General features: G+C 39.0%; 1 protein-coding gene across 1 annotated transcript; it reads left to right on the forward strand.

Moving 5' to 3' along the window:
• The first annotated feature begins 150 nt into the window (after window positions 1-150).
• Window positions 151-25,806, forward strand: LOC134675944 (deubiquitinase DESI2). Its single transcript, XM_063534289.1, has 9 exons — window positions 151-398; window positions 893-1,039; window positions 15,081-15,208; window positions 16,089-16,241; window positions 17,403-17,492; window positions 19,449-19,500; window positions 20,310-20,398; window positions 20,964-21,045; window positions 23,194-25,806. Exons 2-8 carry the CDS (start codon window positions 926-928, stop codon window positions 21,040-21,042), a joined length of 705 nt encoding a protein of 234 aa, XP_063390359.1. The 5' UTR covers window positions 151-398; window positions 893-925; the 3' UTR covers window positions 21,043-21,045; window positions 23,194-25,806.
• The last annotated feature ends 180 nt before the right edge of the window (window positions 25,807-25,986 follow it).

Genomic DNA, 25,986 nt, shown 5'->3' on the forward strand with positions numbered 1-25,986 from the left:
TGACAGAGGAAAATGTCCGCAATTTGCGAAGTTTGCGAACTTTGATTTTCGCGGTTGTAGGATAATAGGATAGGCCAGTTCCAAAAAAGTATGAACAACCGGTAAACCCATGGTAAACCGGTAAACAAAGTGTGTTTGTTATGTGAAATGACATCTGTCTCAAAATAAGAATTATCTTTATCTGTGGCATCCTGGCAGGTCAAATTTGTCAAAGTAGTAGGCACATTGAAAAAACGTAGAATTTTTGTATTTAATTAGTTTTATTATTCCTTGTGCATTATTTAAATTAAGCGATTTACTGCATCGTTACTGCTGCTTCTACAATGGAGCTACATATTTGAAGGAGCTGCTATATTCTATGGAATACACTTGCATACAAAAGAGGCCAACCAACAGTTGTAAGTAAAATTCTAACATATTTCAGATTCGTATTAGTTTTAGAGCTCATAATGTAGGTCGCATATGCCCCACGTGCCTTGTTAATGAGACTTCAAACATTATCTTCGGTAATGGTTGAGCTGTATTTGCATACAATGATTTTTTGAGCCACCTATTCATATTTAATAGCATTTTAAACTGCAAATAGGATTTGCCTAACTTAACGACGCACTAGCCACTACAAAAGGATGTTGATTGTGTTCCGTCCAGTGCCTGATGTCCGTACTTGAGAATTTGTTATGGCTGTGATATTTCTATTATTTTTTATTATTTGAGTGCTATGGAGCATACTTCTTTAATCTACGAAAGTGATACGGAGGTATGTTTTATTTTGTCATAAAAATATATTAAAGTAAATTATTTATTTGTAGGTTACTTTTAAAATAATCAAGTATCTACCCACAATATTTTAAACTCACATGCTTATTTTTTTAATCATTAATCCTACCTGTAGGACAGAATTAGCTGTTGAGAAGTATGTATAGAAATGAAGAGAGACGGTAGCAACCGTAACGGCTCGGAGCGGGGCTCGGACAGGCCGGGGGACAAGGACAGTGACCCCCTGATTGTCTCGTCCACTATCTCTGAGGAGCCCAAGCCAGTAAGAAACATCAATTGGTGGCTAAATTACTAAATTGTACAGTTGTACAGTGTCAACCACATTAGCAAACCTCATTAGGTATCATTTTCATAATAAAGTGTGTTATTCTTTAAAAAAAACCAGACAAGTGCTATTGGGACTCACCCACTGAGCATTCGGTACTTTTTAGTATTTGTTGTTATAGCGGCAACAGAAATATATCATCTGTGCAAAATTTCAACTGTCTAGCTATCACAGTTCATGAGATACAGCCTGTGACAGACAGACAGAGAGTGGAGTCTTAGTAATAATATAAAACAAAATAAAATAAATATTTAAGTGCCTCCCAACTCCCATACAACAAACATGATTTTTTTGCGTTATGGTACAGAACCCTTCATGCAGGAGTCCGACTCGCACTTGGCCGGTTTTTTGTATAGAACAACACATTTACATAATGCATCATCTTAACATCCCTGATCCTATTTATATGGTTTGCATAAATCATACAGTATTATTATTATAAGCATAAAAGTCAATCAAGCGTCCTTTGGGACCTACTACTTGTATGTCCAAAAGTATTATTTCCCTTAATTTAGATGTTTTATTAAAATAATGTTTCATATTACTAACCTTCTTATTTCTTCTAAATTATCCTTAAAATTTGTATTTTGTATACAATATAATTGAATTCTCCCATATTTAAAACACATATGCTAGATCCATTGACGTATAATATCTCAGTTCTGGCCTTACGGGCAATAAGAATGGCGCATGAATGGGGCCAGTACAGCGGTGTGACACCGCTACAACGCGATTGGTTGATAAGTTCGCATCACGCGCGCGATTGGTCGCAACGAGCTGCGTTAGGCAGCGATTGGCTCGAATTGGTGAGTGACACCGCTGAACTAGTACCATTTTTAGTGCCTGTAAGGCCAGTCCTTGGATATAATAGGTCAATGGTTTGATCCAAATGTAATATTATAAAACATCATGGGTTCCATTTTACCGTTTTGGTACGGAACCCTAAAAAGGTTGCTAACTAAGCTGACATTGGAGCTGTAGAATTTCTAATTTAGCCATATTGTGTAGATAGACCCGCTTGTAGGCCTGCCACTTCATTTATTTTAATTTTCATTCCTAACTTAATATTAAATAGGTACATTTCAATTACACTAACACTGTTATTCGACACTGAAAGTGTACATTAAGCACAAAATTGTACAAAGCTAAGCAAAAAGCTTAATTATAACCCAACCAAAAAAGGATGATGTTTTTTATTTTTATTTTATGCAGTGCTAGATTATATTAGCACCGGCTTCTGCAAAATGTAAATGTTAGATAAATGTGTGTCAAGGATGTGAAAGTTATACATATTTAAATGTTGCACTTGGGGATTGTATGTTTTGCACAAAAAAATATTATGGTGGTTTTTAATATAGGTACAGTCGCCATCAGATATATCGGAGCGGCTAAGGTGCTCACAAATATCTGAACGCGTCTCTATTGTCAAGGCGTTAGAGTGCGTGTTCAGATATTTGTGAGCACCTTGGCCGCTCCGATATATCTGATGGCGACTGTACAGTACAGTTAAGTGTAAAAATATGGGTGCACAAATCATCTCAAAAATATGTCCCATAGCTCTTATGTCAGCGAATTAAGAACTATGGGACATATTTTTGAGTAAGTTGTCTACACTCATATTTTTACACTAGAGTGTACCTAAATATCTTACAAAAATCACCTCTCAGTCGCGCGGTATGATTGGTATCAACACGTCATTTTATCATTATTAAGTTTTAATGAAACGTCAAATCAATACTAATAGTACCTAAATATCTTACAAAAATCACCTCTCAGTCGCGCGGTATGATTGGTATCAACACGTCATTTTATCATTATTAAGTTTTAATGAAACTTCACATCAATACTAATAACAGAAATAGAAAAGTAAGTAGTTAATAGAACAAAGCAGCCAACGTGTGATGCCGAAATGGCCTCCACTTGGCAATAAAGCTGTCCGAATTTTCATGGTCCGATATGGCATGAAAAATACGCATGATTGGCTTGTGCACTTGTCCGTCTTTTTACTCGCAGGTGCGGCGCAGTGGCATGAAACACACACCCCCCCTAGCCCGCACCCGCCCGGCCAAGTCATGAATAATACTAATTCCAGACGCAGTGCACAAGCATAAACACGTTTTTCATAGTTGTCATCTCGGACCGGAAAAAAAATGTCCGGAATGGGGAAAAGTAAAATGTCGGACGGTAAAATTACGTCTAGTGCACTAGCTACTATATACATTTAATGGCGTGCCATATCGGACCGTAAAAACTCGGACTGCCGGACAGTAAAATTCATTGTAGTGCACAATCGTCCTAAGGCCCGTCCTGAGATATACGTCAATGCTTCAAACCTTCAAAAAAGGACATACTCCCATTTTAAAGACTGAAACCCCCTCTGGTATTGCAAGCGTCCATGGGCGACGATTAATACTTCAAATCAATGCGATTCGTCTGTTCGTTTGCCTTAAAAAAAAGCGAAATAGCTGAATTAAAAAAATGGCGTATTGAAAATGTTGTCCTTTACTCAACCATTGTCAATATTGTCATACCAAAGAGAATTTGAAGTAGAGAGTTACTGTCATGGTCAATTATGTAGATACAGATCAATAGATCATTTACTGCCATCTTTCGACAGAAGATTAACACTGTTTGAACGTCATTTGACTTTAATCCTTATTCTTTCACTGATATGTGTTAACTTGTCAAATATTAATATTAACGCCATCTACTCGAGCATAGGCTGAAGGTTATGGCGCCATCGCTCGAAAACATTACACCATACCTTTGGCCTATAGTCGAGTAGATGGCGTTAATATTAATATTTAATAAATTAATACATATCAGTGAAAGAATAAGGATCAAAGTCAAATGGCGTTCTAACAGTGTTAATCTTCTGTCGAAAGATGGCAGTAAATTTACAGTGGCTACATAATTTACTTTGATAATCCGTCTCCTTACACTATTCTCTTTGGTCATACACACGAAAAAAAGGTTAATCAAGTTATAATTCACAGACCAGTCTGTTTACCAAGCTGTTCAGTGCTCATCTTATCTGATATCGGACACATGAATCAAGCTAATTGTTCTCTCTAATCAATTCAAACATGTTTGCATTGACAATCATCATACGTACAACACCTTGAAAACATTTTCAGGTCATGTATTACTCATGTCATGATTTTGTTTTTGGTCTGTCTCGTAGTTAGCCGCAGTCTTCGATTGTTAACCGATCGTTAAAGGTACATTAAGTATTCAAAACTCCTTGAAACTAATAACAGTACTTACCTAAAAAGCTAACATTCCGAATTAAAACCATATCTCTATTTGACTTGTACAGTCAAGTGTAATAATATGGGCGCATACAACTTATACTCAAAAATATGTCACATAGTTCTTACTTCGCCGACATAAGAGCTATACTTACCTTACTGCCGTGGCGCAGCGACCCGAAGTGGATCTTGGCCTCTGACACTAAGGAACGCCATGCTTCTCTGTCTAGCGCCGTTTCTGTCCAATCGACGGCACCAAGCTCGTTCCGATTTTTCACGACCTCATCGCACCAGCGATACCTAGGACGCCCAACCGGTCGTCGACCATCCGGACGGCCCGAGTACTCTCTCCAAACCGCTCGATCTTCACCCATACGGACCACGTGCCCGAGCCATCGGAGTCTTGAGGCTTTCGTTTGTCCTACTATATTGGGCTCGGCCACTAGATCTTCGATTTCCTGGTTCCTGCGTATCCTCCACGAGCCATCTTCTCCGCGAGTGGGTCCCAGTATCTTCCGGTAGATCCTCCGTTCAGCCACCAGCAGTGCATAAGAGCTATGGCGGGACATATTTTTAAGTAAGATGTGTGGACCCATATTTTTACACTTAACTGTTCTTCGTTTTGGTGGATTGTTAGTTTGAATAATGAAATAACTGACAACGATCATTGGCTTATTATTACTTCGTAAAGATTAGTCTTACGGGCACTGCGTATTGTATAGCCATGCGTCATGCCATGGTTAACTGCAGTTCCTTGTATTACCACAGAATAAGCAATAGTACTACCGTACAAAAAGGACACTTCCTACAAAACCGAAGTTTGACAGCGATTCAGGGTCGAATCATGATATCCCTTTTTAACTTATGGCACTATCCCTTTTGACTATTTAGGGTTGTCAAAATTTAAGTAGTTATTTTATATGTGGTCGTGCACGCAAAGGGACGTCAAGTTGTGTCAACCCTAATAATTGCTCGGAGCAATGCTGAGCCGAACGGAGCCGAGTTTGCCCGAAATCAGGAGTGTCTCCCCACTGGTATTACCTAAGGGTTACTGAGCTAAAGGGGCCCACAGATTACCAGTTCGCCGGACGATATCGGCCTGTCAGTTGTTCGGAGCTGTCAAATTTTGCTAACTGACAGGCCGATATCGTCCGGCGGACTGGTAATCAGTGGGCCCCTTTAGCCCTAGACGGAGATACAATAAACCTTGCTTGTTGTAATAACCTGGGCACGGGCCCCGTGTGCCCTTATGGTATGGTGATGGTGGTGGTGGTTATGGTGGTGCGCGCTCTTATTGCGCTACAAATAAGATCGTGTCACATATTTTTGCGCCCTTTGTTGCCTAACATATTATTGCTGGTGACTGTACAGTTGATTCGCTGGTGACACAATATACGTGGGTAAATTTTTGGGCTCTAATCATACTTCTAAAGTTCTTCTGGTTCGTTGTTTGCACGTCAATAATGCCCTCGTAACAGCCTTCAATCGTCACACTCGTAATCCTGCTATCTCCTGCAAACAGCTTCGCATACAAGTCATTAAACTTGCTGATAAAAAGACCTTACCTGATTACTAGGGATTAAAAAATGCCTGATAACTATAACCAGTTATAATTGAGCTTTGTTGTATTCTTATTGTTGATAATATCTGACAGTATGCTATCAATCGGACACTATTAAGGGGCCCACTGATTACCAGTCCGCCGGACGATATCGGCCTGTCAGTTAGAAGCAAAATTTGACAGTTCTGAACAACTGACAGGGTGATAATTATCGTCCGGCGAACTGGTAATCTGTGGGCCCCTTTAAACTTTGAGGCCCTAAAAATCTTTGAATTGGTAAATTAAGCGTTGCAATCAAAGTCATAACTCATAATTACAAACCGAAATAAAGAAAGTAATTTAATTTGTTCTTAATGTCATATTTTTTTAGCTTTAAAGCAGCTTTAAAAAAACGATTTTCTGTAAGTTTTACCAGTTGTCACATACTACATATGTAGAACATGACACAAGTCAAAGACGAATCTTGCAAACCTCGATCTCTTTTTGTGTACGGATGAGTCACTAGTGTCACTACACGCACCGCCATAGGTACAATTGTACCTGCGCCCTGTAGCCCGGGCGTAAGAATACGGCTACCGTCTCCGCTGCCTGTCGTAAAAGGCGACTAAAAGGGGTTCTCGGGGTCGGAGACGGTCGCAGCTAGGGACTGCGACCAAAAAAAAAAAGGAGAGGACCCTCAAAGAGGCATAGCGTTAGGACGGCACTGGCGCGTTCACTGGAGATCCCAGAGCCGTCCGAAATGCGCTGAGAAGGACTACTGGGAGGTTTTTAGTCGGTGAAAGTCCGACATAACCTCCACGCTGTCCCTGCGGTGCGGAGGTATCCATGACGGATTTACCTCCCAATAAAATAAAAAAAAAGTACAATTGTACCTATGCTTCGGCAGAGGGTGAAGAGAATGCTGTCTCCACTCCCTGTGTTGCTCGAAGGCTTAGTTTCATACAATATAATCTACTCATTGCATGTTTAAAAAGAATCTTAGACGTGTTTCATCTCTTACGAAATGAACTATAATAGACGGAGATCACCATACAATGGGCGCCTACAATGTTACTCTAGTCAGTTCAGTGTCGCAGTGTTGTGAGGATGTGTCGGATAGAGTGGAATTGTTTGTGGGTGAATGGTTTAAAATGAAAAAGAAGATCAATATAACTGTGCCGCCTAAGAATAAAACGGTGTGTAGCCTTAGCCTTATCTATTAGGTATTAGCTTCATATAATTAATTAATTACATATTATATTTTATAATGGCCTCTCCGTCACAGATAGTCGCATGCGATTTGCAATATGTTGCGGCTTTTATTTATTCCACATCCACGGTAGGGAGGGAACCCTTCGTGCGCAAGTCCGACTCGTCTTGGCCGGTTATTTGTTTTAACATATTTCACTAGCCTTTTCAGGGTAAATAATAGTTATTTGTTTTACAAGGGGGCAAAGTTGTTGGTTAACCGCTCGTGCTAATATTGATACCCGAGAAAGCGAAAGATTCCAAAATTGAACCACGAGCGTAGCGAGTTCGATAAATGGAATCTTGAGCGTTGCGAGGGTTTCAAAACACAAGGGTTAAACAAAATTTGCCCCCGAGTGAAACACGAAATTTTTCAACACACCAACCCGAAGCAAATATTAAATGTAAAATATCAAACAAAATCAAACCAAATGAATGTTATTAAATATTTATCATCCAAAATCATCATTTAAAAGTCAATTCTACCAGCAAACATAAGCAAGCAACTCAAAATTTGCATTTGATTACTTTGCCTCACATGTGAATAAAATGCAACTTTGCTATCAGTTTTTTTTTTTTTTTTTTTTTTAAATTATGCATGGGTTTACTCATGGCCACAGACTAGCCGAGGCGTAGACGTGGCCTACGAAGCAAAAAAAAAAAGTTTTGAAGTGCAAAGTAAGCCTTTCCGAGCTGGTGTGGTGAAAAATAAATTAATAAAATTATCTTGAAAAGCATCACTTACAATAACAGACACACGCGACAAAACGGTAAAATTCTACGTAACATTTTACAAAACGATTAGATTCTAGGTATCGATTTCCCATAGAATTTTTTATCACCGTTACGTCTTTTGTCTTCCATAATTGCTTCAAATCAAGGACATACGCTCCAATTAACTTAGAAATTTCCAATGTCACTTTATTTACCTTGAAACTTAATAAAATACAAGACCATTCGAACGTGCTCCTGACGTTAAACTGATATTTGAATACTAGTAATATCCTCTAGCCGCCCAGATACCTATAAAAAGGTCTCCTGTTCCATTCTAATTTGAACTTTGTGTTGACATAATAAAATTTCATTTTGCTTGGCAAGGTTTGACGTAGAGGATATTGGAATCATATCAAATTAATTTTTAACAAGCAGAAAACGTCTGCGAGCGATGGGGATGTGGCAACTTAGATTAAATTTTAAAATGGAAAAATTACTGCCTTGGTAAGTAAAAGTACTACCGTACAGAAAGGATAGGTAGTTCCTACAAAATCGAACTTTGACAGAGATTCAGGGTCGAATCATGATATCCCTTTCTAACTTATGGCTCTATATCGCTTTAGACTATTTAGGGTTGTGAAAAATCAAGTTATCTGTGGTCGTGCACGCAAAGGGACGTCATGTTGTGTCATCCGTAATAATTGCTCGGAGCAATGCTTAGCCGAAAGGAGCCGAGTTCGCCCGAAGTCAGAAGTGTCTCCCCCACGTCTCTCCATTGCCTTGGTTGAGTCATGAACTCTTGAAATCCAGAGGCTGTGAGTTGAAGTCTCACCCAAAGCAGTAATTTTTCCACTTAAAAAAATGGAATCATATCAGTCAGGTCAGGTCATTCACGCGTTTATTTCTCTTTGACTTGTCTAGTGCGAGCGAGACGCCCGCGCAAATGACAGTTAAATGACATATCATAATTCTAAAATAATTCAAATATCGGTTTGAAGTGGTGCGCGTTCGAATTGACCCGTTTTAAGCTTTCATTCAAGGCTAACACTTAATACGAGGGTTGTAAGGACGAAAATCTATTGAACTTCAACCGTTTTAGTAAATGTTATTCAACAGTAATTTATGGAATAAGTTGGAAGATTTATACAAAAACATGGAATAAATTTCATTCACGAAATACCAGACATGCACGCATTGCATAAATTATTAGGATTATTTTAATGCGAAAAAGTGTAAAAACTTGTAATCCTTATTCCTTACTGAGTACCTACCTAGTACAGTCATCAGCAATAGTATCTTACACAACTAGGGCCGCAAAAATATATGACGCGCTCTTATTGCGCTCCAAATAAGAACGTGTCACATATTTTTGCGGCCCTAGTTGTGTAAGATACTATTGCTGATGACTGTACATACCTATTCATTCGGGAATCATTATTATAATAACAGCTTCTGCCAGCGAATTCGACTGCGAGGGATGATGATGATGATACCAAATTTCATCTAAATCGGTTCAGCGATTAAAGCGTGAAGAGCTGAAGAGGTAACAGACAGACCGACAATACACATGCATATTGCATAGCGAGCGATATTAAAGGCATGTAAACATTATGTATATACAGAGTGGCTAAAAAATATCTGCATTCCCGTTGCCAGTGAGGTTTTCGGATTATACTGAGCAATTTTTACCATGGGACCAACCCCGAAAACGCGAAAAAATTCTACCCTCCCATAGAAAATGGACCAGCCAAAATGAATGAAACAGCCATATTATTTCGCGATTTCGGGGTTGGTCCCATAGCAAAAGTTGCTCAATATAACCTCCCTGGCAATGGGAATGCAGTTATTTTTTAGCCACCATGTAGAAAATGCGTTTTTTGAACTACCATTATTATTTTCCAGTAATTGGTTAAGAAATACTTCTCAATTGTAAACAAAAGCGGTACTCAAGTAAATAAGTAGTTATTGACGTATAATGACATAATGACACTTCACGTGGTCATGAAACGAGATTATAGCGTTTTGCAAGAGAAACAAGGTCCTTGATAATGATAGTGTGGTAATATTTGCAACGTCAACCATTTACAGCAGGGTTTCTTAAAGTGGGAAGGAAATCTTGTAGTAAACTTGACGAGACCTAAATAGCTATCTACTTAGGTCTCGTCACAGAATAAATAATTGGTAAAATAATGAAACTATTTAAATATATTTTTTGGCCGGGGTCCGTGGAATTGTTTAATTTGTGAAAATGGTCCGTGGCTCCAAAAAGTTTAAGAAACCCTGATTTATAGTCACACTGTGTAATCAAAAATAAAACAAAATATAAAATGAAAAAATACGTGAGAAAATAAGGATCAAAGCGTTCTAAAAGTGTTAATTATATGTGTCGAAACATGGCAGTACTCTAAATGTCCAGACTACATAATTATCTTTGACCACATAATAAATAATAGTACTAGGTACAGAAGACTCACTCTCTAACAAAACGCGTCTGTTACGATGGACAGGTATGGCCGCAACAGCGCCACGCGCGGCTTATGGCTAGCCACCAAAATTGGTGTGGAACGGATGTACTTTTGGCTCCCTGTATAGCAAAACGACGAAATCGCGGAGTGAGCCAAGCCTGCTTTGACAATATTCCTCTAGCCTAAAATCTCTTGGACATAAGTATAGTGAAACTAACCGTGAATTGTTACTACATTATAATTCCCGCTTTCTAAATGCACTCGGCCACCAACTACGCGATGTAACCAATTGGCCATAGTTGACCCGCGGGTCCAACTTTATCTTAATTGGCCACTGGATACCAGCAATCAACTCGTATCAGTCGCTGACGCGTATACTGACTAACTGGCAGAAACATTCGTTATAAATCTAATTCAAGTATTAAATTCGTTTTAGGAATAGGAACATTGCAATATCGCTACCGAACACAGGCACTTCTGAAAGCCGATTCTTGGAAAATAATGTATGCACTCAGTCTCTTCAAAAAGGGCACACTTTAATAATGAAGGATTGACTATGAAAATAAAATAAATTAACAGCCGTCACTAATAAAGTCAATATACATATCACTAATTACATCTTATAAAAAAAGGCCGCCCGCCGCGTCTGTCTGTTTGTGTGTATGTTCGCGATAAACACAAAAACTACTGAACGGATTTTCATCAGTGATTTATGAGGGTACTGCAAATGTGTTAAATGTGTCCAATGTTCATAAAAAATTAGGAAGTCTTCCTACTAAATCTACCATAGTTCGTGTCATTCACGATCACGCGCAGATTTGTTAAATCTAACCTTTAATAACATGACAATACGAGTCAAGGCACGCGTCTTCGTGAAATAATGATCTTTGAAGTTCTATAACAGAGTTTTGTCTGCGTTTGAACTAAAAATATTACTCTTCCTTATTAGATCTATTATGCTGAACTGGTTTCACAGAACTTCATGGTTTTGTAATATTTGTATTACAATGGTCCGTTGTTATGGCCACTGAACTCGTTGTTTCTATATGACTGCATATAGACAATACGTTTTACAGTATTTAATTTACAGTGAGTGGCGTTAGGTACCTAAATACATTTGTGTCTTTGTACGAGTATGTATGTAGAAAAAGAGATTTATTATAAACATATAGGTAAAATGAACTACAACTAAAAACTAGAACTAAAAATTAAAAATACCTATCAAAATTTTGCGCCCTTGGTAAGGTGCCCATCACGCATGGGGTAGGGGGGCTCGGGGGCTCCACAAGGAGCTCAACAAACGCCTAACGCAGGCCACAGGTGACCCTCGCCTTTCTCGCGCAAAGATTGGCCATAGCAATCCAGCGCGGGAACGCTGCCTGCCTGATGGGCACCTTACCAAGGGCGCAAAATTTTGATAGGTATTTTTAATTTTTAGCTTTAGTTTGTATGTATGTATAAACGCTGTATTGTACAAAACACAAAATATGGCACAGATAGGCAGTACAAAGGCTAACTTATCCCTTAAAGGGATAAGGGATAAAAAGGGGGGAGTTCGCCTTTAAGGGGTTGTTTAATTTAGTATTAAAAAAACCGGGCAAGTGCGAGTCGGACTCGCGCACGAAGGGTTCCGTACCATAAAGCAAAAAAAATGGGAAAAAAATGCAAAAAGAAAACGGTCACCCATCCAAGTACTGACCACGCCCGACGTTGCTTAACTTTGGTCAAAAATCACGTTTGCTGTATGGGAGCCCCACTTAAATCTTTATTTTATTCTGTTTTTAGTATTTGTTGTTATAGCGGCAACAGAAATACATCATCTGTGAAAATTTCAACTGTCTAGCTATCACGGTTCTTGAGATACAGCCTGGTGACAGACAGACGGATAGACGGACGGACGGACGGACGGACAGCGAAGTCTTAGTAATAGGGTCCCGTTTTACCCTTTGGGTACGGAACCCTAAAAAATTGAGTTACTTAGTACATTCAGTCGCATAGGTAGGCATGGGCGAATGGGGCCTTCGCCCACGGCTTCGCACTTAGGGGGGCCACGCAAAGCAACTTTTATTAGCTTATGAAAACACATTAAAAAGGGCCTAGCACAGGTGGTTTTCGCCACTGCTAGATTGGATCACGCTACGCCACTGGGCTATAACCGCGAAAATCTAAGTTCGCAAATTAGGATTGTTCATTTTTTTTCAAATGTTCTATTTCGAAAACCATTTCGAGATATAAGGTTTTTAAACAGTTTCCGACATTAGCTGCGATATAATAATTGAGGATTGAAGATATTTCAACAAATATCCTTATGACCTTAGTTTGACCTTCTCCTGGGCTGAATGTAAAGTCATTGCATAATAAAAGTTATCGAACCATAGTAAATAAATCCGTCACTCGTCACGTATTGTCAAAGTTATCATTGTCATCGATTGTCATAACAAATTTTTTCAGTTAAACCGCTGCGCTTGTTTGTTACAATTTGATTTATAATTAATACCTAAACAGTAGATTTCATTGCTAAATAACCAAAAACCTTGTTCCTATGTGTGGGAATGATTCACAAAAATAATAGTTCGAATCCACGAAGACCTACGACGTGAAAGATGGTGCCGTGAATTAAACTTGGAATACCTACCTACTTCACGTGTTACACACAGTATTGCTGTGAGAATCACGTTGATGTAAGTATAAAATTAATATTAATTTACTACAATTAAGTATTTAAAAGCTCACTTTATTGGTAGGGTCGTGGTATCTATTTATTTTCTGTGGTAATGTAGCCAGAGTATCTAAAGGCAAACCGTTAAACAGAGATGGTGCCTACTAGAAAGAAGGAATATACAAGAATACATAGCCATACTCAAATTTCAGCCTGAAACTGCTTTAAAAAGATATAATTTCTAATTTCCAGGTACATGTTGCAGTTCAATTCAAGCTGCTGATATCATGGTGGACAAGACTTAATAAAGAGTTGTGAATAATAAAACATGTTTTTGTTTACCTACTTTTTTATTAATTTGGGAAATATGTTATATATGTTTCCAAAAAAAATAGTAACTTTACATTAAATGTATGTTTATCATGTTCTGCACGAGCATCTGACAATGATGGCTTCTTGTTGACCATCCAGAAGAGAAGTGTATGGTTTGTTATTTACTCTGTTCCCAGGCATTATTTACGGTCGTAAAGTATTACGACGATTAATAATTAATATGACGTTCGTTTCAATACAAAATGCTCAACTTTGTTCTGGGCCCAAGTGCAGTTACATGTTTCACAGCTGTATCTAAATAGGAATCACGATGACCTGAAATAATAGGATATAATTAGCAAAATTGGCATGTTCCTAATATAGTAGTATAAGTATGTAATACAATATCCAAACAATGGTGACAAGCCGGTAGGAAGCACCCACTGGGTGCTAAGCTACCTTTAGCAATGGACGCTTGTAACGATTTTATGAATCCAATCTTCTTACAAATCGAATCAGTTAAAATATATATGATGTAGGTAACTTACATTTGTATTTTTGCTCCCTTGATTTCAGCCAAGTTATGGTTGGAGTTGGATGCTATATGGATACATACTCCAATAAAACTAAGTTATATTATATAACTTAGGCAGATTTCTGGAATCAGCTTTCTCAAATTTATAGCGTAGGTATTTTGAAATTAATGATTCAAAATAAACGAGTTTTCCATTCCAGACGATTGTTATTTATAGAAACACGTGACACTGACATTGTCGACAGGTGACATTACAATCAATTGACAATGACAACTATTTTTTTAATGCTTGTTGTTGCTTGTGCATTATCCTAATCAGCCGACGACATGTAATTTACGAGAAGTCGTATCTCATATTTTCAATAAATTATAAATATTCAACCGAGCCACGAATTACTAAATCATTCAAATTGGTATCTTAAATTAACCTATATTTTCAGAAAATAAAATAAAAATGGGGGTCTAAAAAAAATGAACAATCCTAATTGCGGGGATTTTTGTCACTAATTGCGCTTTCATTGGAGTAAAAGAGTAAGATCCCCGCAATTTGCGAATTTCGGTTTTCGCGGTAGCCGCTCATTTTCTTTTTAACTTGTTACGAGCAAAAAAGAGTGTTCTAAGTGCTAACGTTGTTAACGAGGAATACCTACTGGGTTTTTTTTGACAGTTCAGCACTATTTTACGAGGCGACAGTATAGGTCACAAGTTGAAAAACTTTTACTACAAGATTCCAATACAATGCAAAAAAGCTTTAGAAACTTATAAAAAAAATAAAACTCCACAACTCACACATTATGCACGCTTATATTCACTCATGTCAACGAGGTTAGGCATTGGTACCCCTTAGGCTTCAAACTTACTGTACACTGCGTACATCATCATATCGGAATACATATTTGTATTATTCGTGACATTACTTAGAAACGGAATAGACCATAGAAAGAGACATTAACAATACTAACATGCAAATGAGAAGTAAAGTCAGCAATAAAAGTGTGTCAAATATTTTGACAGTACCCGAGGTTTTTATTGATTTTTGATAAGTTATGAATCATATCTCCTACTTGTGAACTGCATATAAAATTATAAGGCAAACGGCTATCGGATCTTTTACCTCCATTTTTGTCTACCGAATTTTGAAAGAAACGAATACTTATTTTTTTATGATTATTTTAAACATTGTCTAAAAAAACCAAAGGGATTCAGATCGAAGGTTATTGAGGCATGGGATCATAACTTCATTTTCCGTTGCAGTTGTGCGGACTGTGCCCGATGTTCCCGTCGTGCATGTCGCTGCTGTCGCGGCGCGCGGAGCAGCAGGCGCCGCGGCCCGGGCAGACCGCCGTAGTTCTGAATGTGTACGACATGTATTGGACCAACTGGTAAGTACTTTACATCAGTAGTGCTATCTCTGTCACGTATAACACACTGTCGCGGTACAATCGGACTGTTTCCGAGATCGTTGTGCGGACTGTGCCTGATGTTCCCGTCGTGCATGTCGCTGCTGTCGCGGCGCGCGGAGCAGCAGGCGCCGCGGCCCGGGCAGACCGCCGTAGTACTGAATGTGTACGACATGTATTGGACCAACTGGTAAGTACTTTACATCAGTAGTGCTATCTCTGTCACGTATAACACACTGTCACGGTACAATCGGACTGTTTCCGAGATCGTTGTGCGGACTGTGCCTGATGTTCCCGTCGTGCATGTCGCTGCTGTCGCGGCGCGCGGAGCAGCAGGCGCCGCGGCCCGGGCAGACCGCCGTAGTACTGAATGTGTACGACATGTATTGGACCAACTGGTAAGTACTTTACATCGGTAGTGCTATCTCTGTCACGTATAACACACAGTCGCGGTACAATCGGACGGTTTCCGAGATCGTTGTGCGGACTGCCCGATGTTCCCGTCGTGCATGTCGCTGCTGTCGCGGCGCGCGGAGCAGCAGGCGCCGCGGCCCGGGCAGACCGCCGTAGTACTGAAAGTGTACGACATGTATTGGACCAACTGGCAAGCGTCTTTTGAACGTCGGTGTCTAGTCTAGTCAGCATTAGGGAAAATGGCGTCGCTGTGCAGTTGCCCCACCATTGCGTCGAGCCTGTTGTCTAGTCAACTCTATGGAAAGACGCTGGAAGATGCTAGCGTAGGGTCTCTTACTTTTTATAGTTCAACTTCAAATAACAGGTGTATGCGTTCTTATGATACTCAACTCATGAATTGTTAGCGATTTGTCCCATAATATTTATTTATTTACATTAAAATGCACAGGTACACAGCTGGTGCTGGGGTGGGAGTATTCCACAGTGGAGTCCAAGTGCACGGTTCAGAATGGGCGTACGGCGGGCACCCTTACGCCTTCACCGGCGTGTTCGAGATATCGCCGCGGGACGAGAGGGAACTCGGCGAACAGTTCCGGTTCCGGTGAGTACAGAGCGCGCAACACATAGAGATAGAGCATGTAACATGCAGTGCAACGCAGGTTGCAACAGTACTAGTACTACTAGTGCACGGTTCAGAATGGGCGTACGGCGGGCACCCTTACGCCTTCACCGGCGTGTTCGAAATCTCGCCGCGCGACGAGAGGGAGCTCGGCGAACAGTTCCGGTTCCGGTGAGTACAGAGCGCGCAACACATAGTGATAGACCGTGTAACATGCAGTGCAACGCAGGTTGCAACAGTACTTAGTGCACGGTTCAGATTGGGCGTACGGCAGGCACCCTTACGCCTTCACCGGCGTGTTCGAAATCTCGCCGCGCGACGAGAGGGAGCTCGGCGAACAGTTCCGGTTCCGGTGAGTACAGAGCGCGCAACACATAGAGATAGACCGTGTAACATGCAGTGCAACACAGGTTGCAACAGTACTTAGTGCACGGTTCAGAATGGGCGTCGGCGGGCACCCTTACGCCTTCACCGGCGTGTTCGAGATATCGCCGCGCGACGAAAGGGAGCTCGGCAAGCAGTTCCGGTTCCGGTGATTACAGAGCGCGCAACACAGAAACAGTGCGTGTAACATGCAGTGCAACAGCGCGTAACATAGTGTTACCACAGGGTGCCGGTGATATAAAGAGCCCAATTATCTCGTAACACCGTTTCAGGTCTAAAAAGTTTAAAAAACGCGCGCATCAAAGATATTTACCGCTCATTACAGAAAAATACTACGTATCCCATCTCGCAATAAATGATGGTTTATGGGTTCTGAGAGCAGAATCAGAATTGCCTGATTCCGTACAACTAGACCAAAATGGTTTTAGCAGACGTACCCTAACTTTTTTAATTAACGATAATTGGCATCAGAATTAGGAAAAAATCTACAGTTAACGACAAAACTCCCCATTTTAAAAATTCGTCCTGCACGGATATTATGGTCGTTTTTGTCTACGTGACAGCGAGATAAAACGGTGTCCGTCACTTTCTATCCCGCGGTGTTAAAAAGTGACAGTTATTTTATCACGTGTATAAAGCCATCCATAATACGCCTGCTGTATACGTTACGCAAGACACAAAACGTGCAAGTTAATACTTGATTTATTTTCATACTTCATATTTAAAAAATATATCTAGATATTTATTTTATATTTTCAGGCAAAGTGTGCACATAGGATATACAAGTTTCAGCGAAGAAGAAGTCAGACGACTTGTGGCGGAATTAGGGAAACAATTTCGAGGTGACAGGTAAGAATACTAGTTTTATTATAGTATTTTATGCAACCGTTGTTTAAGAGAGGTCAAAAAACCGGGCAAGTGCGAGTTGGACTCGCGCACGAAGGGTTCCGTACCATAATGCAAAAAAAAAAAACAAAAAAAAGCAAATAAAAAACGGTCACCCATCCAAGTACTGACCACTCCCGACGTTGCTTAACTTTGGTCAAAAATCACGTTTGTTGTATGGGAGCCCCATTTAAATCTTTATTTTATTCTGTTTTTAGTATTTGTTGTTATAGCGGCAACAGAAATACATCATCTGTGAAAATTTCAACTGTCTCGCTATCACGGTTCGTGAGATACAGCCTGGTGACAGACAGACGGACGGACGGACGGACGGACAGCGAACTCTTAGTAATAGGGTCCCGTTTTACCCTTTGGGTACGGAACCCCAAAAAGGCGAGTGGCGTGTGTAAGTAAAAAGACGCCACGAGTATTTTTTGACTCAGTTAAACAACGTTGCATACAATACTTTTTTCTACGACCAACCACTTTGAAATAAAATTGAAAATTAAACAAATCTTTTTATTTCAAGAAGTAGCATTAAACAACGTTGCATACAATACTTTTTTCTACGACCAACCACTTTGAAATAAAATTGAAAATTAAACAAATCTTTTTATTTCAAGAAGTAGCATTAATGGAGGGTACGGGCGGCAAAAGAATGAAGGAAATTAAAAAAAAATCATGTCTATGGTTCACTTATTTGTCAGAGATGACATTTAAAATAAGGTTGGCAACACTGTATTTCGTTAAATATTTTTTAAGTGGTCATTACACGAAGTATCGTAAAATTGCCAAAAAGATGCTGCATGTATGCACAAATTCTTTTTTGGGGAATAGACTAAAGACTTGTCTTGACAACTATAAGGTAGGGTTTTAAAGGTGTGTGCACGACCCCTTAAATGACAAATAAAAGTACGGGAGTAGAAAAAGTACATTTTATTACTATACTGTTCTATAAGGTGGTATTCCACCTGTCCAATTTCTGTGTCCAATATTTGAACAAATTTCTTTTATAAGATCGATTGCACTTATCCAATATCTTGGTCCAAGTTTTTATACTTTTTGCGTAGCCATTTTGAAATGGCATTCGTAATATTTGATCATATGTCGGTGTTAGTAGAAAATTTGATCAAATCATCTAATTTCTTTGATCAATGCACGTTGGACAGATGGAATACAACCCTATACTGAAAATTACAAAAAAATACTGATTTATTTACAAGCTTTTATTTAGTTTCACCTGACCGTTGTCTGTCTGTGTGTAATCAAATCTGGCAAGTTAAATTTGATCCAGTTCCTGGTTTCCGATTGAGCTGAAATTTTGTATACATACGTAAGTCGGGTGACAATGCAATATTATGGTGTCATCGAGCTGATCTGATGATGGAGACCGGAGGTGGCCATAGGAACTCCGTGATAAAACAACGAAACATAATTGTGTTTGGGGTTTTTAGAATTGTCTCGATGAGTATTAGTTGCCTGTGGAAAGAAAAGTACAGACGGCGATAAAAGCTTGTACCAAAAATGAAAATTTTGCCCAAAACTTATTTTATTGCATGTACATTAGAATCACTTTATTTTTGTATTGTTACTCGTAAATTAAACAAACTGCTTGACCAAATTACAGAGATTGTAAGTATTTTTTGAAGAATATTTTAGTGTCAGATTTTTCCAATAATATGTACGAGTATGTATATAAAATCCGAGGTTCTCAAAAATATCTGAAATTATGAACACGCACTCTAACGCCTTGACAATATAGAAACGTGTTTAGATATTTGTGAGCACCATGGCCGCTCCGATATATCTGATGGCGTCTGTACAATAAGTATTTGACATCTTACAAATATTATTTTATTTAAGACGAGTATACGAAGTTACTATGTTTAAATTATTGTAAAAATAATATTTTTCTTTCAGATACCACCTCATGAACAACAATTGTAATCACTTCACATCGGCGTTCTGTTTGGTAAGTATTAATTACCTCAATTACGTACAGGATTTATTATAAGAATAATACACGGTGTAACATGAGGAATCCGAATAATTTTAACCACGCATTTCTGAGGTAAAAAATGTAATATGAGTTTAGGTCAATTCCGTCACAAAAAAATTTTTTTTGTTTTGTTTTTTCAATTTTTTGAATGTATTTGTACATACAAAATAAATATTATTGGTGAACTTGTCACTTAAAATTGATTTTTACATTTTTTTTTCGTGGAACCTACTTTTTGCAAAGTGTTACTTGTCCCTTTTTGACATCTATCAATAAGGATATTTAGACTACGTCCCATAGCAGCAACATCACCATCAAAAAGGCCTTTTACACTATGTAACAATAAAAACTTTTTTTTTTTAATTAATATTATCTCTGAAACTAGGCGAATATCAAAAAAGTTTATAGGACATTTTTGTCTCTAAATATGATCAGGAATACGCTGTTAAAATTATTCTGTTTACTCATGTTACACCGTGTATATGTTTTACAGTGTATTCATCCTTACATGTCTTTTCATGTAAATAGACAAACATCAAATCCATAGAAAATTTAGACATCGTAATGTCAGATGTTTTGAGGTGAACCGTTCGTTACCGCGATTATTGGTGAAAATCTTATTAGAAATTATATTTTCAGCGGTTGTTTGGTTGATTTCAATACTTTGTGAGTTTCTTTAAGTGTACAACAACATTTTAAGTGATTATTATTGAGTAATTCTAGAGAAAAGTGAGAACACTGTACGCAATTTCGAAATTTGAAAATAAATTGTTAATTTGCAGGCGCTCTGCGACAAACCGATCCCGGCGTGGGTGAACCGACTGGCGTATGTCAGCTCGTGCGTTCCTTTCCTGCAGCGGTGTCTACCCAAGTATGTGAAATCTTATTTTTTTCCTTTTTAGGGTTCCGTACACAAAGGGTAAAAACGGGACCCTATTACTAACACCCCACTGTCCGTCTACCTGTCACCAGGCTGTATTTCTGTTGCCGCTATAACATCAAATACTGAAAACTACGGTAATATCGGTGGGCGAGTCTGACTCGCACTTTTCCGGTTTTTGTATTTTTAGAAAAATCTGTAAATCGAGTTATTTTGAAAATAGAAAATAAATAAATAAAAAACCTCTGAAGCCCAAAAGTGCGCCCAGATGTGCCCGTGACAGGGATTATCAGGGGGTCGGTTACGGCACACTGTTTTGGTCACGGTTCATCTAACACACTCCTCCTCGCTTCACTCGTCGTCGCACCTATCTAGGCTGTATACAGTATGCAGGTCGCGTTACTCATGTCTGAATCTGGTTGCTGCTGTTAGGGCTGAACCCCTGGAGCTTGGCTCCCGCGGGCCGGACGCTTTGGGTGTCGGCGGGCCGGATTCGAACGCGGGCCGGGGTTTGGAGACCTTGAATCTAGCCTATAATGACAATGTTATCCCACAGAGAGTGGCTGACGCCGGCCGCCCTGCAGCACTCCCTGGCCGCGCATTCGCGTTCCTCCTCGCCCAACACGCCGCAATAGCACGTGAGTACTAATACTATCGTTACTTCTGTCCTACTCATTTCCTCAAAGGTTAACTGGAAGAGATCCCATTCAGGGATAAGTTCGCCTTTGTTGTATTTAATTGACTCTGTAACTGTGTTTCTCGTGTTTATATTTCTATGTACAATAAAGTAAATACATACATACATACTATGCTCCTGTAGTAATCCACCGATAAACAGCTGCCAGGCAAGGGCCCGTTTCTCAAAAGCTTGTAACTTGTAATACAAGCGGATGTCGCTTTTTGACAGCTTTTGTTAGAAAGGGACTTCAAACGAAACGGGCCGCAGATATTGATTATGATTAAGTATAGAAGAGTAAAGTCTAAAAAAACGGACCTCGAATTTGATGCCTGCAAATATGGAATGTCAAACGTTAACTTGTTCCAAGTAGAACAGAAAACCATTGTTTTTAGGGTTCCGTACCCAAAGGGTAAAACGGGTAAAACGAATTACTAAGACTTCACTGTCCGTCCGTCCGTCCGTCCGTCTGTCACCAGGCTGTATCTCACGAACCGTGATAGCTAGACAGTTGAAATTTTCACAGATGATGTATTTCTGTTGCCGCTATAGCAACAAATACTAAAAACAGAATAAAATAAAGATTTCAATGGGGCTCCCATACAACAAACGTGATTTTTGACCAAAGTTAAGCAACGTCGGGAGTGGTCAGTACTTGGATGGGTGACCGTTTTTTTTTTGCTTTTTTGTTTTTTTTGCATTATGGTACGGAACCCTTCGTGCGCGAGTCCGACTCGCACTTGCCCGGTTTTCTTTTGTAGTTAAGTAATCTATACAGTCTATACTCACTAATTTTATAACCCTAGCTACTGCCCGTGACTTCGTCTGCGTGGAGTTAGTGACTTGGGTAGCTTATGTTACTTACACGGCGGGAAGAAGTTGATATCTGACGGGAAAAATGAAGAAATTTGGACCTTAGGGGTCATCCATTAATTACGTCACACGAATTTCTAGGTTTTTTGACCCCTCCCCCCCTCCTTGTCACACTTGGTCACATTTGGCAAACCCCTCCCCCCTAGTGTGACGTCACATTTTTTCTACGAAATCGCCAAATCGAATTAAGTAAGTACCTGAGTATTATTAATATTTTTGACGATGTAATTATTAGTAATTTTATAACCCAAAACTGCTTCGGAAAGAAAATTAAACGAACAAAAATGATTATCGTTTTAAAAACTTGTTATTTAAATGTACAGCGAATAAAATAATTCAAGTAAATTTTCGGTTACTGATGAAGTTAAAGTGACGTCACAAAGTTTGTGTCTCCCCCCTCCCCCATGTCACAATATGTCACATTTTCTTGACCCCCTCCCTCCCCCTAAACGTGTGATGTAATTAATGGATGACCCCTTATGTAATTTAATTTAAAGTTTAAATTTCTTCAGTAGAATATCTCCCGTTGTCGACTTCTTCCCGCCGTGTACGGTGACAGCCGCCCTGTGATTGTGTGACGTCACCACCCCATATTGTTCACTCTACTTACAGATCGATGAATAAACCAGTTCGTATTTGACCGCCCAAAAGCTCTGACCTGAAAATACCTAGTGCCTGTATTTAAATACACGGTGTAACATGAGGAAATCGAATAATTTTAACAGCGTATTCCTGATCATATTTAGAGACAAAAATGTCCTATAAACTTTTTTTGAAATTCGCCTAGTTTCAGAGATAATATTACTTAAAAAAAAAAACAGTTTTTATTGTTACATAGTGTAAGAGGCCTTTTTGAGGGTGATGTTGCTGCTATGGGACGTAGTCTAAATATCCTTATTGATAGATGTCAAAAAGTGACAAGTAACACTTTGCAAAAAGTACGTTTTACGAAGAAAAAAAGTTAAAAATCAATTTTAAGTGACAAGTTTACCAATAACATTTATTTTTTATGTACAAATGCATTAAAAAAATTGAAAAAACAAAACAAAAAAAATTCTTTTTTGGCGAAATTGACCTAAACTCATATTACATTTTTTCCTTTTTTTGACCTCAAAAATGCGCGGTTAGAGTTATTCGGTTTCCTCATGTTACACCGTGTATATACCTAAATCATATCAATTATCTCACCCCTTCTGTCATTATATAATAGTACATTAAAATACATTTAACCTTTCAGATGCCGTGGTGCGCGGCGAACGCGGATCGAGGCTAGCAGAGCCCATCGCGTTGTCAAAGGCATCGTACGATACTGTTAACTCATCTCCATGTTGTTAATACTAGATTTATACAAGTATACTGTAGTCCAGTCACCGCTAGTTAACGTGTTTTAAAATAAAACAGAAAGCATCAAATTGGTTGTCCGTTTAAGAGCTACGCTGCCACAGGCAGACACACACATAGCGGTCAAACTTATCCTCCTAAGGCACTGGTCCCACCGCGAGCTAGTAAGCTATGAGCTATCGGCTATAAACACGAACAAAAGATAAGCACTCCCGTGTAAATAAAAGAGACACGGCGATATTTATAGTTACTCGCCCAGCCTAAGGCCCGAGATCCTACTTATACCTATAGTTCGTTTTTTTAGCATTAGAAAGAACTTGCAAGGTAAGCGATCTTGACATGTCTATTAATTGAAAAACGCTCTTTAACCCTTTGACCGCCGTTGGCATGTATACAAGACAACGATAGAACGATACACTGGCGCCGCTGTCTTGTATACAAGACACAAATTCAACCGCTCGGTAAATGTGAAAAAACATCAATTGTAGCATTTTTTACACTCGTGTTAATGTTTTAGGTCTTTGATTTTTAAAATAATTGCATTCAAAGCAGATAAATAAATCCATTCTTTTATAATAAGGCAATCAAAAAAATTGCTCCAGTTTTCAACGTTTTTCATGTTCCTCGTCGCCGTTGTCTTGTATACAAGACAGCTAGGGATGGGAATGTTAACTCGATATGAGAATATTAGAGATGCAACGGATAGTTGTTTGGCCGGATACCGGACCATCGGCCGAATATCCGGTATCCGGTCGCCGAATATTAGGACAGCGGAGCTGCACCTACATTTCGGTTTTTCAGGTGCGCATTCTGCAGTTTTAACCTGTTTCTAAGTGAACGTTCGCGCGGACACATTTCTAGGTTCGAAATGAGTGCGGGTGCAAGTCAGTGGAATCTCTAAATTGTTTTAAAATAATAAATAAGTACGATTATGACCATGACTGTTTCTTAAATCCAATTTTTTTACTCCGAAATCAAGCAATGGTACTGTCCGGTATCCGGCCGGATAATAGGGCACTATCCGGTATCCGGCCGGATATTAAAATACAGGCCTGATAGGCCGGATACCGGATAGTAACCGAATATCCGGCGCATCTCTAGAGAATATTCAAAATAAACATCAAGTGGCCAATCTGGTTTTATTTAAGCATTTGAACACCTGTTAAATGCCAATTGGTGATAACTAGTAACTAGAATACGTTAAACGAGAGAGAGACAGGCATAACTATAGCTGGAGTTCAGGGAACTTGTTCAGCTGTCCATAGTAGAGTCAGATAAGTAAATCTGTCCTTGTGGTCTATTTGCAGAACAAATGATTCATTTTGAGATGATAGTGTAGTGGGGAGTGATACCCTGCAGTGACCGCTTCGCACAAGAATGGTACCTACAGGCGGACGCTCGGACTAGTCAGTGTCGCCTATCTATGAGAATGTTATGTATTTGAAATTGACGAAAAATTATTATGGTAGGGGTGTAATACGGGAACTGACAAGCTCTTCTAAGGAACATGTCGAATGTGAAACATGCATTCCCGAACATTTCTGATCCCCACCCTTTTCCAATATTATTGTTCTTCACTCATTGACAATTCAACCCACGTGTCATTTTCCCCAATGCAGTTCCGGTACATTTATATTATCGACACACGATGCGCGGCTCTAACCTAACGCTTATAAAGTTTACGTACCGACAAGCGCTTACGCCGTTGACCTAGAGACTATTATTACTTAATCCGCGCGGAAACGGTCCTTGTCGGTCTGCACTGCGGGCAGTCCATGCGCGCCGTTGTCATGTATACAAGACTTCTCGTAGAGCCTAGTGCGGTGATATTACGTCATAAATCGATATTGTTTAGTGGTTGTTTTTAATGATAAAGACCTTTATTTTTAACATTGTCGTGTGTAAAAAATATGTTAATTTTTGGCATTCTCGAAATAAATTAAAGTTGGTTAAGAACAAAGCCAAATTGAGAAGATTTTTACCATAAATTGTAAATATCGATATCACAATTTGCAATCCCTAAACTTTTTATTACTTGTTTACTTAAAATTTACTCTGGCGTGTGAGTGAGCGTCTTTGCGGACTAGGTCCGGCGGCCAAAAGGTTAAAAATCAAAAACTATTACTTATGAAAGCAGAAGAATATAAATGATCGTGTTAGATTTATAATTTTTGCATATTTGCCATTACTTATTTTTAAAATGTGTTTCTCAATTAAAAGACACATCAAGATTGTTTACCTTATTTCTAATGCTAAAAAAAACGAATTATAGTACCTCCTCGGTTCGATGTTTAAATCCTATTTTGAAACAGAGTCGCTTTTCATTTGTTTCGTTCAATATTCCAACAACGCAAAATCAACTCTATTTTCTACACTATAGGTTCAAATTTCAGTGGCAAATTATGGATTTTTCATTTATACTGTTGGGCCTCAGGAGGTTATAACACCCCTCTTTTTGCGTCGGGAGCTAAAATAATATTAACATTTCTTACGGGTGAATTGTATAAAATGTGTACAGTCGACGTCAAAGAGAAATTTACAGCCAAAGTAACAAAAAAATGTTTACACGACCTAAATGCTATGACAATAAAGTCGTGTAAATATTTTTTTGTAACGTTAGTCGTAAAGATCTCTTTGACGTCGACTGTACGTAGTTAAAAGGACCAGCCGGCCTCACCAAGGTGACAAT

Source organism: Cydia fagiglandana, chromosome 23, assembly GCF_963556715.1.
Source record: "Cydia fagiglandana chromosome 23, ilCydFagi1.1, whole genome shotgun sequence".
NCBI lineage: Eukaryota > Metazoa > Arthropoda > Insecta > Lepidoptera > Tortricidae > Cydia > Cydia fagiglandana.

Bases quoted from the DNA above. Each gene is read 5' to 3' on its own strand.
- LOC134675944 (XM_063534289.1), top strand. From the start codon at position 926: ATGAAGAGAGACGGTAGCAACCGTAACGGCTCGGAGCGGGGCTCGGAC. The intron at 15,209-16,088 runs GTAAGTACTTTA...TAAAATGCACAG, and splicing joins GACATGTATTGGACCAACTG to GTACACAGCTGGTGCTGGGG. The intron at 20,399-20,963 runs GTATGTGAAATC...GTTATCCCACAG, and splicing joins CTGCAGCGGTGTCTACCCAA to AGAGTGGCTGACGCCGGCCG.